This window comes from Carassius auratus, unplaced genomic scaffold, assembly GCF_003368295.1.
Source record: "Carassius auratus strain Wakin unplaced genomic scaffold, ASM336829v1 scaf_tig00014024, whole genome shotgun sequence".
Classification (NCBI taxonomy): Eukaryota; Metazoa; Chordata; class Actinopteri; order Cypriniformes; family Cyprinidae; genus Carassius; species Carassius auratus.
Genome location: NW_020524468.1, coordinates 1 through 17,101, shown reverse-complemented (window position 1 = coordinate 17,101; position 17,101 = coordinate 1). Strand labels below are relative to the sequence as shown.

Genomic DNA, 17,101 nt, shown 5'->3' with positions numbered 1-17,101 from the left:
CCCAAAAACACTTGTTACTTTCTGTTATTTGTTTTCTGAACTGCACTACTGAAAACCTCATTAATCCTCACCATCCTGTCACAACTAAATTAAGAATCCATTATGAGCAATGCATAGCAAATGATGTTATCATCAAATATGAGAAACCTTAAAGAATGATAGACTGATGTAAATGACTGAAACCTGTTGTCATGCACGTGTTTTCCATTGCTTTTTTATTAAAACATTATACACTGCAAAGTTTAACTTTAAATGACATCAATTAATACATCAAAACCAGTTGATTTCAGTCCATTCTCTATTTCCCTTCAATGAACTTAACACACAAATGTGTTTCATGCCACAAAAAAAAAAAAAAAAAAAAAACAGTCCTTGGAACAAAATCCTGTGTAAACAAAAGCCCAGAAGATCACCACGCCGTCCTCTTCCCTGTACCCTGGTGGGTTAAACTTGAAAAGGGCTCCGCACTGCAAGCATTCCCTGATGCTGTACATCCGTCTGAACTCGTTCCGGTCAGGAGACAGGAGGACAATTCTTCCAGTTGGCCACAACTTATAGTGTAAAGACAAAATACATTAAAGATAATAATAATAATACAAAAAAAGTTTAACAGCCTTCTACTACAAAATTCAATTGGAGAATGAGCATTAAACGGGGGAAATCTTACTGTCTAGCCAGGCAAAATGTGCCACTTTCCGAAAAACTTCGGAGCACATCCCTAAACCATCTGCAAACCAGAGAAAGTGTCAAATATGCGAGTCACCCGCTGACAAAATAACCTCACTGAGGATTTCCATTGGAAGCTGTTGAATCAAAAACATACATAGGTTTATTTATATATGTATATAAACGTTATTAAACATTATATAAACACTGAATACAGACAACCTTGCTTTTAAACTATCATTAAAAACTCTATAGATTGTTGTCACAACTGCATACTCATTCTTTTATAATAACACTAATAAAATGTTAATATATACAGTACTGTGCAGTATTAGGCATGTTAGTATTTTCACATTGAAAAAAAATAGTTTTAAGCCAATTATTTATATCTTTTGCTGTTGTGTGTCAGTAGGATATATTAGTTTACATTTCCACACATTCATTTTGCCATTAATTGTAATAATCCAGTGAGATATTTGTATATATTTGTATGCATGATCCACCTGAAGATCTTTTACATTGAATATGAATATTTCTGTCTTATATGGTGAACAAAATCCACATTAGATCGCAAACAGAAGTTATTTAAAACACTCGCTGCTGTCTGAAAATGAATTAAGCTGAAATGTTTTTAAATGTCATTGATGCTGATGTTAACTGATAGCTAAGCTATATATTAAATAATCCACAGTGCTGACCAATATAGTACTTGTACATAATACCAATTTCACATCTGAACAACTATGTAGCTGTAATAACTAAAATACCTCTGCATGTACACACATATGTAATTATTAGTTCTTAATGAATGTATGTGCACAAATAACCTGCTTTGCTGGACTCTGCCTGAAGACATGGTGAATGGTGAAGTTCCTCCCCTCAGTGGTTGAGCTCTAAAAGAACAAATGTCAAGAGGTAGGTATATTGCTAGATATAGTACAGAGTAATGTTTCATGTAGCAACATTCAAACAGCTACATACATTTGCGGAGTAAAGCTGTCCAGGAGAACAGAACACCACCACCTTCTGATCATGTCATCCTGAAAAATAATAATAATAATAATATACACACAAAAATCATGCATGTCTGTTCAAATAACTTGACAAATGTGATGCCATACCTCTGTAAAATCGAACCTATGAACTAAACCCATGTACAGAGTGTACTGTTACAATCCACAAAGAACAATAAAATTAGCAATTTATAACAATTATTAACAATAATTATTCAAATTGAACGTACCATGGATAAAAAAAATGATCGAACATTGCATTTCATTTTATAAGATATTTACACAACCACTTTTACTCACCTCAAGCAATCAACGGAATAGCGTTATTACTCTGCTGCTGTTAGTTGCCACCGTTCTGTTTGTTTCAACGCAAACTGCCCCCTGCTGGCTCGGAGGAAAATGTCAAAGGCGGGGAAAACAAATATGGGCGGGGCGACACGTGTCGCTCCGCCTCGAAGTGTCGCCCCGCCCCATCGTCCAGACTGCACTCTGGGGTTACTCGCGTGCAGGCGAAAACGACAGAGTCCAGATAAACTGAAATATGCGGTAGATTTGCAGATCAAAACCAGCTTTGTATTATTGGCAAATTAAATATGGTACTCGTGTAGATAATGTTATCATAACAATGTAATAATTCTACAAGTGCTAAAATATTACCTTTATAGTTTAAATGAATGATTTGTTTGTTGTGTTAAATACTGTGGTTTTGTTTTATATTTGTAAATCAAGTTTAAAAAAATGGCAAGTGGCAACGTTGTTGTTGTTGTTTTTCATAAAAAGACTTTTTGTATGTGTGGGCTTTTATGAAACTTTTGAAAGACAATTGTCAGTGAAAAGGGTCGCTATCACCATCTTGTGGTGTTTTAGACATGATTGCTTAAATTACGCCTTTGCATGACTTTTATTTTGAAACTGCATCCACAAGAATCCAGTCAAGATCTACAGCAAACCCATACACTGTATAAAAAGAGCAACTTTGATTTTGTTGATGCCAAAGATGTGAAATTGTCATTATTTATATTGTGGAAAACATTATAGTAAAATAAACTAGATGTGTTTTTTTTTTTTTTTTACTGTGAAACGTACTTATAATCTTAACGTTAAAATTGGTTGGTTTAAACAAACAGATTACACTTGTAATATATCCAATTTATTTATTTATTGACGATTTTATTTTGAAAGCTTCGCGGTTTTTAGGCTTCTTGACGTTTTCAGAAGGCATAACGTTACCACAAAACTACTGGGCATGCGCATGTCAATATAGCGTAAATTTTCTCACACTGTACAACGTTAATAACTATTTTTGAATTATTGTAAGGGTAGGTTTATGGTTGGGGTAGGTGTAGATGTTAATAAAACACAATCTACTAGATAGAAAATTTGTATTGTTAGCTTCCGGTTTTTGTCACATGGCTCACCAAACCGATGCTGAACCAAAATAATAGATAGCATTTCCACAACTTGTTTATAGTTTCTGGTCGAACAAAGATCATCGCTGGGGTGTCGTTAAACAGAGATTCTACGCTTTTGTTTGTATTCTTGACAACAACTGAAGCTTGGGCTTTTGTTAGGCTTGGTTTCTAGGGACACCGTTGCTATAGACCACGTACTAAACAACGTTGACCAAGGTCAGGCGATTTCCTCCAATCACGATCACGCACTTGCAACGAAACCTTTTGAATCAGCCAATCAAATGAAAGACCGATTACCCACCGGAAGAAAGGGGTTTCGGGACTCTGGGATGAAAAGAAAGCTGAAGTAGTTCGCAACTATTTTTATATACATTTTATCCGTATCGACGCTTGAATGTTTGTAATTTCGCATGGTAAGATTGTGTGCAAATAAATAAGTTTCGCTTCATGTTTTAACGACTTTGTATTGTAGACATCTTCAAACCATTCTTCTACTGATTAATGGACCATATGATTCTCCTGCTCTATTTGCAGTTTCTCTGTCTTACTCATGATTTCTGTGTCATTTCTGTTTATGTGTCTTTGTGTTTATGTGTCGTAAAAGCTCGTTTCAGCTTCCTCTGGAGGTTAATTGCCTATTAGCTTGCAGCTCAGTGTCCTATTTGGCTTTCATTCACTTCTGAGTCCATTTGTGATGTAATGGTGGTATATGGTTATGAACATACATGTTCTTGGATATAGAGAATTTGATGTAACCTTTACGTTAAGCCAGATGTAAGTCATAATTTGTAGGAGGGTCTGTTGTGGTGGTCTCGGTTTACCTCTCATAGTCTTGAGCACTGTCCTCTGAAACATGACCTGAAGATGTAAGACCAGTAAAATGATCCTTCAGACATGTGTTCCCTGATCCATAAACACAGACCGGTACATAACTTGTGTAGTTAGTGTGTGGTTATGACTGGATGCATTTTTATTTTAATTTAAAATACTAAAATGTATGTGTGCACACATATATGTTTTTATACCTTTTTATTTATAATGCATTTTTAATTTATTTGTTAGATCATCAGACATCCCATTTTTAAGAGATGTCAAATATTACATGCCACCTACTTATTAATATCAGTGATGTAGAACATGTATATTAATCATGACCATGCATTACATGATATACAGGATTGTATGTTTCTTGGTTCTAGCAGTCGTACAATCTGGATGTTTTTATAAAATTAATTCATGAATGCCTATTTATTGATATTTATCTTTTTTGCAGAGAAAATCAATGAGAACAAGCTCTTCTTCCCCACCTCTGCACGTGCATGTGAACGAGACCACACCTGTGCACGTGCATGTGAAGAAGAGCACAAAATGCAGCCCTACAAAGACAGCCCAGGTATAACCATCCTCAAAATATTATTAAATGTATAAATACAATGATCATTACACAAGAATAAAGAAATGTCTATAGAGGTGTGGAGCTTCAGTTCTATAAATGCTTCTGAGAAATAAAAACCCATCACTCATCATTTATGTCTTTTATGTTCCAGGTTAAAACTAAAAGTAGCTTGCATCCTACGGCTAAGGTGAAGACGAGGGTCCCATGGATCCCACCTGGCAAGGTCTCAACACGAGAGACTTCATATAAGTGGGAGGTCAATTAAATATTACAGATAAATTCCCTTTGTGCTTGTGCACAATTTGTGTAAAATATTACACACTTTGCATGAAAGAAACGTTTTTTTGTTGTTTTAGATGTTTTGATATTTATGTATATTTTAGGGGCCATCTCATCGTCTGGAGATAACACCTCCACAGGAACCAGAACGTTCCCAGTCTCCTCTCCGAATAGAAGATCTCTCCACGGATGAAGAAGAGGCACTGCATGGACGCATCAATCAGTACGAGAGGAAGATCGACAGCCTTATGACAGAGGTCAGCTCTCTGAAAAATGAGGTGAGAAATAAGAGATTGGAGAAATAGAGACATTTTTCAAAGGCAATTTTATTGTCATTCATTTTTTTTTTTCACCAAAATTATATCCCAGAAAATATTCATCCACTAATTAATAACAAATACACCACATATACACTATAGTTTTAGGTCTAAAAGATATATTCTTTTGTGGTTATGATTTAACACTATCATTAAAGATTATGGATGAAGTTTCTAACTGTCACTCAAGGCTGCATTTATTCGTTAAAAAATACAGTAAAAATAGTAATATTGTGAAATGTTATTACAATAACTGTTTTCTATTTTAATATAGCATGTCAAAGCTGAATTTAGTTTCAGCAGCCATTATTCCTGTATTCAGTGTAACATGATACTTCAGAAATCATATGAATCTAATATTTATCATCATCATCAATGTTGACACCAGTTGTACTTTTTAATATTTTTGTGGAAACCATTACTATCATTTGTGATTAAATTAATGCATCCGTACTGAATAACTTTGTCTACTTCTTAAATAAATAAATGTAAAAATGTAATGTATTTTTTTTTATAAAAAATTCAATAAATTATAATATGATTATTTTGCACACACAGACATTTATATAGTAAATAGAATAGTGTTGTATAATACAGTTAATGTGGTACACATGTGAAATAAATAAAAGTGTGTGATGTCTGTTTGCAGGTAGAGCTTCGTAAGAAGGAGCAGCTGCTAGAGCGTCAGTCGGAGAGATTGAGCGCATCACAGCGCGTCATCGCTGAGCAGGAGGAGGAGCTTGCAGAGGTCGCCCGGGAGCTGGAGGCCACAGAGCAGGAGAACTCCCGCCTACGGGAGTCTATGGAAAAAATGCTGGAGGGGAATGATCTTGGGAGGTATGATGAAATTGTTGACATTTTAACATTTTGCTATTATGTATAACAAATTTAAAATTCAGTTTGCACCATTTCTTCTTGTCTAGATCAGAGAGAGACAGTTTGCAGCCAGACAAAGATGTTCTCCTCAGGAAACTGCTGGAAGCAGAGATGGACAGCAGTGCAGCCGCCAAGCAGGTGTCGGCCCTCCGTGAAACAGTCAGCCATATGTCCAGGAGTCCGAGTGTGAGCAGAATACACCTTCCAAAACATCTCTGATTGGTTTTTGTAAAAATGTGAAAATACAATATCTTGAAAAAGAGCCAGAAACAACATTTTCATACCTTTGTCCAGGAGAAAAAGATGTCCGGATCCGATTCAACAATCTTGACCCGACAGAAAGAGCTCTTGCTGCAGAAGCTGGAGACTTTTGAGAGCACTAACAGAGCCCTCAGACATCTTCTGAGAGAACAGCATAGTCGAGAAGTACTGCTCTGCACAAAATAATATTATTGAACAACTTCATTTTAATGTACTTAAAACACCTTTCTATACTATTTTGTGTTATAACAGATGGAATCACTAAGACTCTTAGAGCAGAAAGACGTGCTTCTGAAAAAACTTTCTGATGTGGAAGCAGAAAATTCGGTTTGTGTTATGTTTGTGTAAAGCATGTTGCACTGTAAACGGGTGTTTTTTTCGATTTATTTATATTTTATAACCATTAACTCCTTTCTGTATTCCAGCGTATTCTTGTAAAGCTTCAGGACAAAGACAGAGAGATTAACCAACTCACTTCCATGTTAGAAAGTGAAAAGGTAAACTGTATTTTTAAGCATGTTTTTTTTTTTTTTTTTTTTTTTTTTTTTTTAAGACACGACACTGACAATTATTTGTGAACCTTTATAAATTTCCATTTTAACAGGACAGTGCAAAGACCACCACTGAACTGTCCAAAGTCTTGGAGTCGACTCGAGCACATCTGCAGGGTCAGCTTCGCAATAAAGAGGCAGAAAATAACCGTCTCAATGTGCAGATCAGGGTAATGCATACAGCATTGGCTAACAACTTAATGGCATGTGCCACTGTCATGTTATAGTGTTTATTCTTCTTGACATGTGCAGTTGATAGCTGAATAACTTGATAGAATCAAGTATATGTGTTATATTATGAATGTATGAAAGTGTGTTGATTTGGTTCAGAATCTAGAGCGATCCATCAGCCAGCAGCAGGGGGAGGTAGATCACCTGCAGAATCAGTTGCGTGACCTCAGACAGCAAGTGGAGGCTGATAAGGAGGCCCTGAAAAAAGCCACACGGGCACAGAAACAGCGGGCACAACGCAGTGAAGACACTGTGGGACAGCTCAGTGCCCAGCTCTTGGAGATAGTGAGTTGAATGAGCTTAATGTGCACTGCTTACACATGTTCTTAAATAACAGTTTGCTACAATAAATGTTTCAAGAAGTATTATGCTGTTGAAAAAACAGCTCAGTAATTCGCATCTCATATCAATCCTGTGGAATGACTCTGGAAATGGATGGCTTACTATATACAGTAATGTTTGGGGACAGTTCGTTTTATTCAGCAAGACCACATTAAATTGATCAAAAGTGACTGATGTGAGATTATAATATAACATTTTTATTCTGTTCTTTTGAACTTTCTATTAATCAACAAATCCTGGAAATATCACGTGTTACACAAAAAAAAAATGAAGCAACATAGCTATTTTTAACATTGATAATATTAATGTTTCTTGAGCAAATCAGCATATTCGGTTAATTTCTGAAGGATCAGGTGACACTGAAGACTGGAGTAATGATGCTGAAAATTCAGCTTTGCCATTTTACAATATAATAAAATAAAAAACACTTATTTTAAATTGCATTAATATTTTACAACAATATATTTTTTTAACTGCATTTACTAGCAAATAAATGCAGCATCTGTGAGCAAAAAAAAAAAAAAAACTGACTTTTTAATGTTAGTGTAGATTTTTCAATGCCAGTATATGATATAAAATGATCAAATTATCTTTACAGGAAGCCCAGCTGGCAGATGCTGTTTCAGCCGCAGAGAATTGGAGCAGTCGCCATGCAAACGAGATAAAGGAAAAAGGACAGCTAGAGATGGAGATCACATTGTTGAACAGGTCAGTGGTGATTTGTGTCCTCCGTGTTATAATGCAAATCATAATCCTGCATCCCAGAAAGCCATGCAAACCATTCTTATGTGTTCCTTTAGCCGTATTACAGACCTTACAGAACAGTTGCATGGGCAGGAAGAGAAAGCCCGAGCAGAGAGAGATGGCATTTTAGATCGCCTTCATGAGTTCACTACAGAGAGCACTACTATACGCCTGGAGAACCAGAGCCTTAAGGTTTGTCCCATTGCAGTTGCAATGTCCAAGTCATCAATTTTTTTGTTTGTTTTTTTTTTACATATGAGCACCAGTCACATTTTATCCATAATCCCTCCTTATGCCTTTATAATAAATATGATAAATGAAAGCTGAATTGTTGTGCTTGTGCAGGCCACATTGTCTGCCTTGGAAGAGAAGTTGACGTTGTCCCAGTCTGAGGTCCAGCAGGTCAAAGTTTCAGTGAAACAGTATGAGAGCTTGGTGGACAGCTATAAAGCCCAGGTGTGATCATAATACTCTAACATACTCATTAATCACAATTATGAATTCCAGATAATACTCTTCTAAACCAACGTTTGGAATTATGTTAATTCTTTTCATTTATTTTGATTAAAAATACACTAATATTGTGAACGTTTTGGGGACTTTTTTTTGTTTCTCATGAACGTAGGTTCAAAAGACCCGCGCCGAAGCAGATGAGTATTCTGCACGTCTGCAGGTGGCTGAAAGTGAAGCCCAGGCTGTAAGAGACGAGATAGATCAGGAGATCCAGAAGGTCAGGAGGCAGCTTCAAGGTCGTTTGGCGGAGCTGGAGCCACTTCCTGAAGCTCTGAGACACGCTGAACTCCAGTTGCAGGAAGCTCATGAGAAAGAGCGCTTGCAAGAGAGAAGAAACACAGAGCTTGGCACCTCCCTCGCAGAGCTACGCATCAAGGTGTGTTTATTAAGTATAAGTCCTTGAAATAGGTTTGCGTTTAATGTTGAAAACATACAGAAAAACTGGTTGAACACAAATGCCTCAGCAAAAAAAGCTGCAAAGATCTTTAGTGTTGACAACACTTCTGTGAACATGTGACTGCCAACATTTACCATATCAATGGCTATTCAGTGTTCAGCAACTTGGCGGGCTATGTCCTATTTAATATGCAAATAGGTAATATGCAGTTCCTAACAAAGGTTGTAAAATTTACATATTGAAGTGTTAAAGATACATTAGCAAGACGAGGGTCGGTTTTAAAGAACAGTGTGGAAAATCTAAATGATGAAGATTTTGTTGCAAGAAACTTTGACTATGAACATAAGTGGGGTAAAATATGATTTTAAGAAAGGGTATAATATGGCCAATTAGAGTTAATTGGGGATTTTTACTGTATTTTCCGATTAAAACAAAAGCAAACACAAACTGTAAAAGGACGTTCTATTTTTAATGATCTCCAGTATTACATATATTATGTTTTTAGTGAAAGAATTGTATTTGTTTTGGTGGTTTGTGTTTAGGCGGAGCAACAGGGAAGTCTGGCAGAAATGTTGAGACACAAGAACATGTTGTTGCAAGAAGAAAACAAGCAGCTTCAGCACAAAGTAGAGGGCCTTGAACGGTCTGTCACAAATTTTCTGTTATTAATTCAAATGTGTTTCATGTTTTATAGGGATAGTTCAACCAGAAATTATGTCAACATTTTGTCATGTCATTCACAAACTGGAGGAATTTCTTTCTTCCGCTGAAAATAAAAATATATTTTAATAAATGTAGTTCTTGTTCATGGGCTCAAATGTTGTTTGGTGTCTGACTTTCTTTAAAAAATAATTTCTTTTAGTCTTAGAAACATCGTAAATCAGAGCAGAATTCATAAAGTAATGGCATTAAAAATGGCATGCATTGCTTAAAATAATCATACATGTTTGGAATGACACGCGGTTTTTATTTTCGGGTTTCATTTTATCTTCTGTTGTCAACAGGAAGCTAGAGGAGGCCAACTCCCAGAATCGAGATCTCATTCAGGTAATTTCAAAACGTGAAGAAACCATTCATAGCAACCAGGTACGTCTGGAAGAAAAGTCTCGAGAGTGCAGTATTCTGACTCGACAGCTGGAGGAGGCCCTGAACGATGCTCGCCAGCAGGTCTGTACCACTACATCTTGAAAAACACATGGATTTAATCATTTGCATTGCTCGGTTTTTATTGAAGATACCGTTGATTAACAGGTTACCCAGACCAGGGAGCGAGCAGCCTCTAAAGAGCGTGTCACACAGTCCAAAATTGTTGACTTGGAAACTCAACTAAGCAGAGCAACAACTGAGCTCAACCAGTTACGACGAGCCAAAGAGGAGGTCAGCGAAAATCCTCCATAATATGAAATTCTGTTAAATATTTTTGTCAAAAAATTGTCAAAACACCCATAACTGTCTTACAGGCTGAGCGGAGGTACCAGAGCCGTTTACAAGATGTCAAGGACAGACTGGAGCAGTCCGACAGCACAAACCGCAGCCTCCAGAACTATGTCCAGTTCCTCAAATCTTCTTACGTCAATGTGTTTGGAGATCCTGCTCCCACTGGATCCTCTTTCCGCACACCTTCACCAATCTGAAGCTCTTTCAGGTGTCTTTTTAGACTTCCCTTACATGGACTGGCATGTAATTGGTCACTACCGATGACCTCTTGACTTTGTTGTGCTTTGTACTTTACTCTTGAAGGATTATTAATTTAACATTTTCATTGTACGTGCTACTGGCGAGTACCAAGAAAGATCTCTTTTTAGTATGACATATCCATCCTAGAATGAAAATTCATATACAGATTGTGTCATTTTGCCATCTCAAGGTGGCCATTATCCAATAAAGAGAGTTCAAGATATTATCTTCTTCTTGCAAAAATTTGACCTTTAATTTATATTTTAAAATGACAATTGTACTATGCTTACAATAATCTGGATATCAAGCTTTTGCTTGTATGCTTGTATTTAACAAATATACATATTGCTTTGTTGTTGCAGTATGTGATTGTCAGTTTAAATAATAGCATTATACACAGTATAATGATGGTTGTATAAAGTACAGTAAGAGCTTGATATTAATAATCTCATATCCATAAAATACAATTTAAAACATCACCATCACCTTTTAAAATTTGTATTAGCATAGTACTCGAGTTGGTTTAAGAGACAAAATGACAACAAACTCAGGATTTATCATTTTATTTTTCAGCCAAAGTTGTTTTTAATTATAGCAGGGTCATTATGTGAATATATCTATATCGTAACAATGCAGAAACATCTTTTTATTCAATGTTACATTGTTGTTGTCAGTAGACTGACAGCATAGAATTTCTGTAGTAAAATGTCCGTTGGTGCTATACATTTAAATTACTGTAACCATTATTCTTTTTGTGTAAAGTTAAACTTGCACTTTTTTTGTCTTTTATTTAACTCATGACCTGTCTTGTGTTCACTGTTGCTTATGTAAAATGCAATAGTACGTGTATTTTTTAATTGGTAAGAATATTTTGTATACATATAAAGTGTAAATTATATGTATAAGTATTTTGAAAATTGCTGTGTGGACTATGTGTTCTTTCAGTCCAAATGATTGTTTTTAGGTGTAGATGTTTTTCTTGAAGCAGGTATTGACCCCCTTTGTTTCATTGCTCTGATAGCGCTCTGCAAAACTATTGCTCGCTTCTGCCATTGTGCTGCTTTCCGTGACTCCTCTGCTAGATTCTTCTTGTACTCTTTTATCTGAAGCTGAGCAGCAGCTAATTTCAGCTGGTAATTTCTTTCCGTGGCCTGCAGATGCTTATGGCAGTCAGAGCAGGATGATCTGGAAGACTCAGAGGATTCAGTAGATCCTTGCTGTGGTGGGAGAGTTTCAGTGTCCTTTAGCATCTGATTCTGAAACAAAAAAAGTTGTAACGTTTTTAAATATAATTGTTGATGGTTTGTTAAAATTTTCTGTTGGAAGGTTAGGCATAAAAAATTAAGGCTCTAAATAACCTAATTTTAAGTATGTGGTTTGTAGATAGAGATAGATAGATAGAGATTTACCTTAGACTGTGTGAAATTAAATAGAGTCGGAATCGCGTCTGAGTGTAAACGCGCTGATCCGGATTCAAAGCAATCTGGAGTGAAATGAGCGGAGCACAGAGACGAGGATCCAGATGGAGTCCATTCCGCGTCCTTCCCCATATTCACTATCCAGTGACGACGATGTTCCTCTTTTAAAGGGAATCTGAGAGAACAATTTGATCAGTAACTGAACGGTTTTGTTTTACTGCTAAACGGCAAACTGCTCGCAAACTTACTTGAATGAGACACCGTGGGTATTCTCGCCAGGGCAGTATCCGCAGAAATCACACGATTGCATCTCTTCAGCTCTGTTTACAGACCTTAACCAAAGTTCCTGACCTGAGTGATGAATGATTCTGCATGCAAGGGCTTTATAGTGCGGTGATTGCTGGTTCTCGTTCTTGTAAAAGGTGGTAATGGGCGATTTACACATCACCTGTGAATAGATACATTTGTGTTTTGTTTACATGATGGTTGTGGGATGGGCTTTTCTTTGCAGCAGCATTTAAACACCTCCCAAAAAAAGAATAAAACGTCAACTTACTAGCTTATATATTTTGGTGATTCTTCATTGTAGGGTTTCTGAGATTTAACTTAAACGAATTGCACACCAAACACCAAAAGTTTTAAATAAATAATAATATGTTCAGCTTTAGATTTAGTCATCCTTTTATTATACACTTATTATTTTCCTTTTTCCTGGAGCCAAATTTTGCCACATTTCTCCTCTCTGCTAAATCTTCTGTACCCTCCCCTTTTCTCTTTCAGAAGAAAATGGACATCGACATTCAGAAAATGCCAATTATTTGTAAAACTGTTAAACAGAACAGTTCTCACCTACTGGGCTGGGAAAGAAACTGGTTACCACCTTGAACGGCTCTTTTGGAAGACTTGGGTGATTTGCAAGCCATTAGTTGCCAAAGTCAAAAGAATAGGCCGTTAAGATAGCCTATATAAAATGAGGTCTGAGTTTAATTTAAAACATGTATTCTATTTACTGTGTGCTATTTTTATTTTTGTTTACAAAAGCACTCTTCTCTCTCTTTAGGATATTTATATTTTCCTATACTTGATTATTAGATATATATTTTTTTAAAAATATCTCCTTTAATACCTGTATTACTCTGTTCTATTAGGTACCAGAAAATATAATTATGTCAGAAAATATAATTATCACTGTGATCATCTCTGTCAAGCTTTCAGAAACTGTTTACTTACAAGGCCCTTAATGGTTTAGCTCCTAACTAGTCTTCTGTCATGCTACAATCCATCACGCTCCGTAAGTCACAAAACTGTGGACTTTGGTATTACCAAAGTCCACTAAAGGATGTCTTTTGCGCATTTGGCTCCAAAACTTTGGGATAGCCTTCCTGATAACATTCAGGGTTCAGACACATCTTGTTTAAATCTAGATTAAAAACATCTCTTTGGAAAAGCATTAGAATATCTCATAATCTTGCACTGCAGTTATATCTGATCAAATGCACATAATTATTCCATGGGTTAAACATATAGTTTTTTGCTTGGTCGAAACAGCAGCTACACTAATTATGTCTCTATTTGTTTGTCTGATTCTTGCAAGGGATTGACATCCAGGAATTACAGTGTGGATCCAGCCCTTTCAAAGACCTGAGATTTAACTCAATTTTGCCATACATTTCTGCCATATTTGACATAGTTACCACTGATAAGCTACTACTAAATACATTGTAGAACCTTAATTTTCTGTAAAGCTGCTTGGCAACGATTTGTATCATGAAAAGAGCTATAAAAATAAACTTGAACTGAACTGAACTAAATGTAATTGTTTCATTCATCAAAATCAGAATTAGCTATATTGCCAGGTATGTTTAAACAAGGAATTTGTTTTAATGACAGAAGCTTCCGAAGTGCAACAGACTGATAGCAACAGAACAAAAAAAAAAAAAACAGAAAAAAGTAAATAAGGAATAACAATATACAAATTTACAATTGTATGTGCAGGTATATTCCAATTTATATCAGTCATTTGGTCTTTTTTGATTATTGTCCTGTTTTATATAGGCATTTCTTGCAAATTTAATTTTACACCATGATACAGCAGAAATCTGATTTATTATGGCAGTGTTTTCCAGACCAGGAGTACAAGCCAGGAATTTAACAATAGACACAGAATCCAATTAAATTCACTACAGTCAGGAAATTCAACCCAATTAAATTGATAAACTATCCAAAATTGACGTTCATCAGCAAACTAAAAATCAAATGAGCCAGCATTTATTTATGTTATACACAGAAATAATGTTTTATGTAGAACGCAGAGATTCAAAGCACAATGGGGCGCACTAGACAGCTTCGTCCTTTTCCGTCAACTTTCGGCTCGTTGCTGCAGTGAATGATGTCACCGTCTCGCGCAGCTCCAGCGCGTTCCATTCGATCTCTCGCGCTAACGCTGCTATTTCATTCGTTGAGGTCGCCACCCGTTGTCCCCCAGCTCCAGAAAAACAGAGCAAATCCTTCGGCAAGGTAGGACATTATACAACATCTCAGTTTACAGTTGTGTATTTTTTTTTTTTTTTACAAGAAAACACAATACCTTGACGTGTTAGTTCAAACTAAGGAATGCTTGGGTTTATGTCGCGTTTCTATGCCGAGGGCCGTGCTGGGCGTTTTCAAACGACCATTTTCATCAGTTTAATAGTATACAGAACAGCACGCCTCTCTCATTTGACTAAAATGTACTGTTATTACTTGTTATGCCAATATCATGACTTAAATACGTTTTCAGACAAGCTTTTCGTTGCCCTGCCCAAAGGATCATTAGCTTGCAGAGAGCTAAGTTAACTATATTCACAGCTAGATATGAACTAAACATCGCGGATACAGAACGTTGTGCGGATTTATTTAAATCTGTGTAACTGCATAGGGACATTTAATTCCAAATGCTCTGCCAAAGAAAAAAGAGAAAATAAATTTCGTTTTCAACTGTGTGCCTTGTTCCGTCGATTCAGAATAACACAATTTCGGTATTTACATTGGCTAATGTTAATTTATAGACATATGCATTTAGGCTGTTGAGGATCCACCAGCGACTGTTACTCTCTTGGTCTTGTCAATGGATTAATTCTCTGAAATGAGGCCTGGGCTTTTGCTTGCTTTATTGTTTACTGATGGTCTTCTTAAATGTACAGTGTTTATTATAAACATAGCTTTGAGTTTTGGTTAGTTAATGGTTTATTCCTATACTTGTGAATGTTGGAAACCTCTGGTATAACAATGTTTGGACTGTTATTAAAATAAAATATATGCTGTATAAACTCTTTCAAGGTGGGTCATAAGATTTTTATTAATAATTTCAGTTGCACTTTTCTGGCTAAACTGTGTAATGGATAGTGTGTTATGTTGTCACTATATTATGTTCTGTACTTGCCTTAAGTTCTGGCTTATGCAAAGTGTTTAAAAAATACCTGCAAGATTTTAACGCTTTGCACCATTGCTTTTCGAAAGCTGGCATAGACTTTTCTACAGTGAAGCAGTGACTTAATATGCACGCCCACTTGCTGACATGCCAACAGCCCTGCTGAGCAAATAAAAAAGCTCCTTGAAGTCAAAAAGATGAATGTTTTTTGTGTTTAGACATTAGCATGCATTGCATATAAATTGCAATATTCATTATTGGGCCCCTTATTCTTATTAATTTGTAGAGAAAGTCATTTGTTTGATATAAAATCAGATTGATATTAAAACCAGACCTGATAATAAATAATTAAGGACAAAGCTTGCAAAATAATAAATAAATGTAATTATAAGAAAATAAAGGAATAAGTGACATGCTCAAACAAATACAAATACAATAAAATTTTAAATAAATTTAGTTCTGGAAAATTATTAGTAACTGGCACCAGAGATGAAAATAAATGTGAAAAGCAGTAAACCAGTAGTTAAAATGTTTCTGAATGTTACATAAATTGTTATGTTCTTTTAAAATCAGACACTAATCAGAAACTAACTCTATGAGACCTAAAAGCCATATCTCTAATAATATGACTTTTCCAGTTACATTTTTAGTTGCCCTTAATCAGCACTTGAGGCCTATTTTCAGATCTGGTACCTCTGTGCAACCGCGCATTATGAAATAACCTGGCTATGCCTCTCATATCAGCGTCTGGGATTTAACCCTTTTGTTGGTCTCTTTACAACAGTGTAGACAGTCTAGTGTGTTTCAGAAACAAATACATTGATGGCCATTGTTCTCCTCATCCTGTTTCTTCAAAGGCTGATGGCATGCATTCTGAAATGGTTGAGAATCTTTCAAAGGGTGTGGTCTTCTTTTTCATAACGTAACTCATAACATGCATGGTCTTCATAAGGGAGGGTGGGGGTTTCCTTTGGGACATGTTGCCTTTGTGCAGCTGTGTAACTATTTTAGTTGACCCCTCCCAGTGTCAGGGTCCTCTCTCTTGTTTAGTTTTGCAGTTAGTTTTTGCATATAAATAAGGCAAGAAGTTGCTCAAATCAACCATATTTTAGAAATCTTCTTGGTTCACGCTGTTGCATCAATCCTGAATTAGAAATTAGTTAGTGCAGGTCATTATGGTGCCACTGAAATAAACAAGCCAAACAACTCTTGATTATTGAATTCATAGCAGCCCTGTGTCTATAATGACGCAGATATTATTCAGAGACCAGTTACTGTTGCCTTAGGATGATGCCTTGTAAGGCTGATAGAAAACAGTCCAAAGGCTGTGTGTTGTGCCATTGTCTGTTTTGGTTTCACATTGCATCCTGATGTAACACAAACCTGCCTGAAGAGGTCTACTTTATTTACCAGGCTCTAAGGGACACCCTTATTTTGCATTCAGGTCTATTCTGTCACTTTGACATGTATCATTCAGATGGTCTCTTTCCTGTGGTCTGTGTTGTGTTATTGCATGAACTGATATAATACTGCATGCTCTACCCTGGCTCAAAAAGGCCTGAATTTAACCAGACCTTGATTGTATTAAATGGTTTATGT

General features: G+C 36.1%; 2 protein-coding genes across 2 annotated transcripts; one reads left to right on the top strand and one right to left on the bottom strand.

The window, feature by feature from the left end:
* Window positions 1–3,179: 3,179 nt before the first annotated feature.
* Window positions 3,180–11,078, top strand: LOC113074227 (outer dense fiber protein 2-like). The gene is made up of 19 exons (XM_026246987.1): window positions 3,180–3,504; window positions 4,365–4,484; window positions 4,639–4,743; window positions 4,871–5,044; window positions 5,733–5,920; window positions 6,007–6,145; window positions 6,254–6,385; window positions 6,473–6,547; window positions 6,646–6,717; window positions 6,825–6,941; window positions 7,102–7,287; window positions 7,943–8,052; window positions 8,145–8,280; window positions 8,434–8,544; window positions 8,714–8,977; window positions 9,541–9,641; window positions 10,003–10,165; window positions 10,250–10,375; window positions 10,459–11,078. The coding sequence occupies exons 1-19, from the start codon at window positions 3,502–3,504 to the stop codon at window positions 10,630–10,632; spliced, it is 2,496 nt and encodes an 831-aa protein (XP_026102772.1). The 5' UTR covers window positions 3,180–3,501; the 3' UTR covers window positions 10,633–11,078.
* Window positions 11,079–11,222: 144 nt separating this feature from the next.
* On the bottom strand, window positions 11,223–12,602 carry LOC113074228 (THAP domain-containing protein 1-like). The gene is made up of 3 exons (XM_026246988.1): window positions 12,342–12,602; window positions 12,085–12,268; window positions 11,223–11,931 (listed from the first exon to the last, which is right to left on the bottom strand). Exons 1-3 carry the CDS (start codon window positions 12,536–12,538, stop codon window positions 11,617–11,619), a joined length of 696 nt encoding a protein of 231 aa, XP_026102773.1. The 5' UTR covers window positions 12,539–12,602; the 3' UTR covers window positions 11,223–11,616.
* Window positions 12,603–17,101: the final 4,499 nt, after the last annotated feature.

What these genes read in the sequence shown, in the direction of transcription:
- LOC113074227 (XM_026246987.1), top strand. An exon ending in ATATGTCCAGGAGTCCGAGT is followed by an intron (nt 6,146 to 6,253) that starts GTGAGCAGAATA and finishes ACCTTTGTCCAG; the next exon opens with GAGAAAAAGATGTCCGGATC. An exon ending in GTCTCAATGTGCAGATCAGG is followed by an intron (nt 6,942 to 7,101) that starts GTAATGCATACA and finishes GATTTGGTTCAG; the next exon opens with AATCTAGAGCGATCCATCAG.
- LOC113074228 (XM_026246988.1), bottom strand. Translation starts at nt 12,538, where the DNA reads ATGTGTAAATCGCCCATTACCACCTTTTACAAGAACGAGAACCAGCAA. An exon ending in ACCCACGGTGTCTCATTCAA is followed by an intron (nt 12,269 to 12,341) that starts GTAAGTTTGCGA and finishes TTGTTCTCTCAG; the next exon opens with ATTCCCTTTAAAAGAGGAAC. An exon ending in TTAATTTCACACAGTCTAAG is followed by an intron (nt 11,932 to 12,084) that starts GTAAATCTCTAT and finishes TTTTTGTTTCAG; the next exon opens with AATCAGATGCTAAAGGACAC.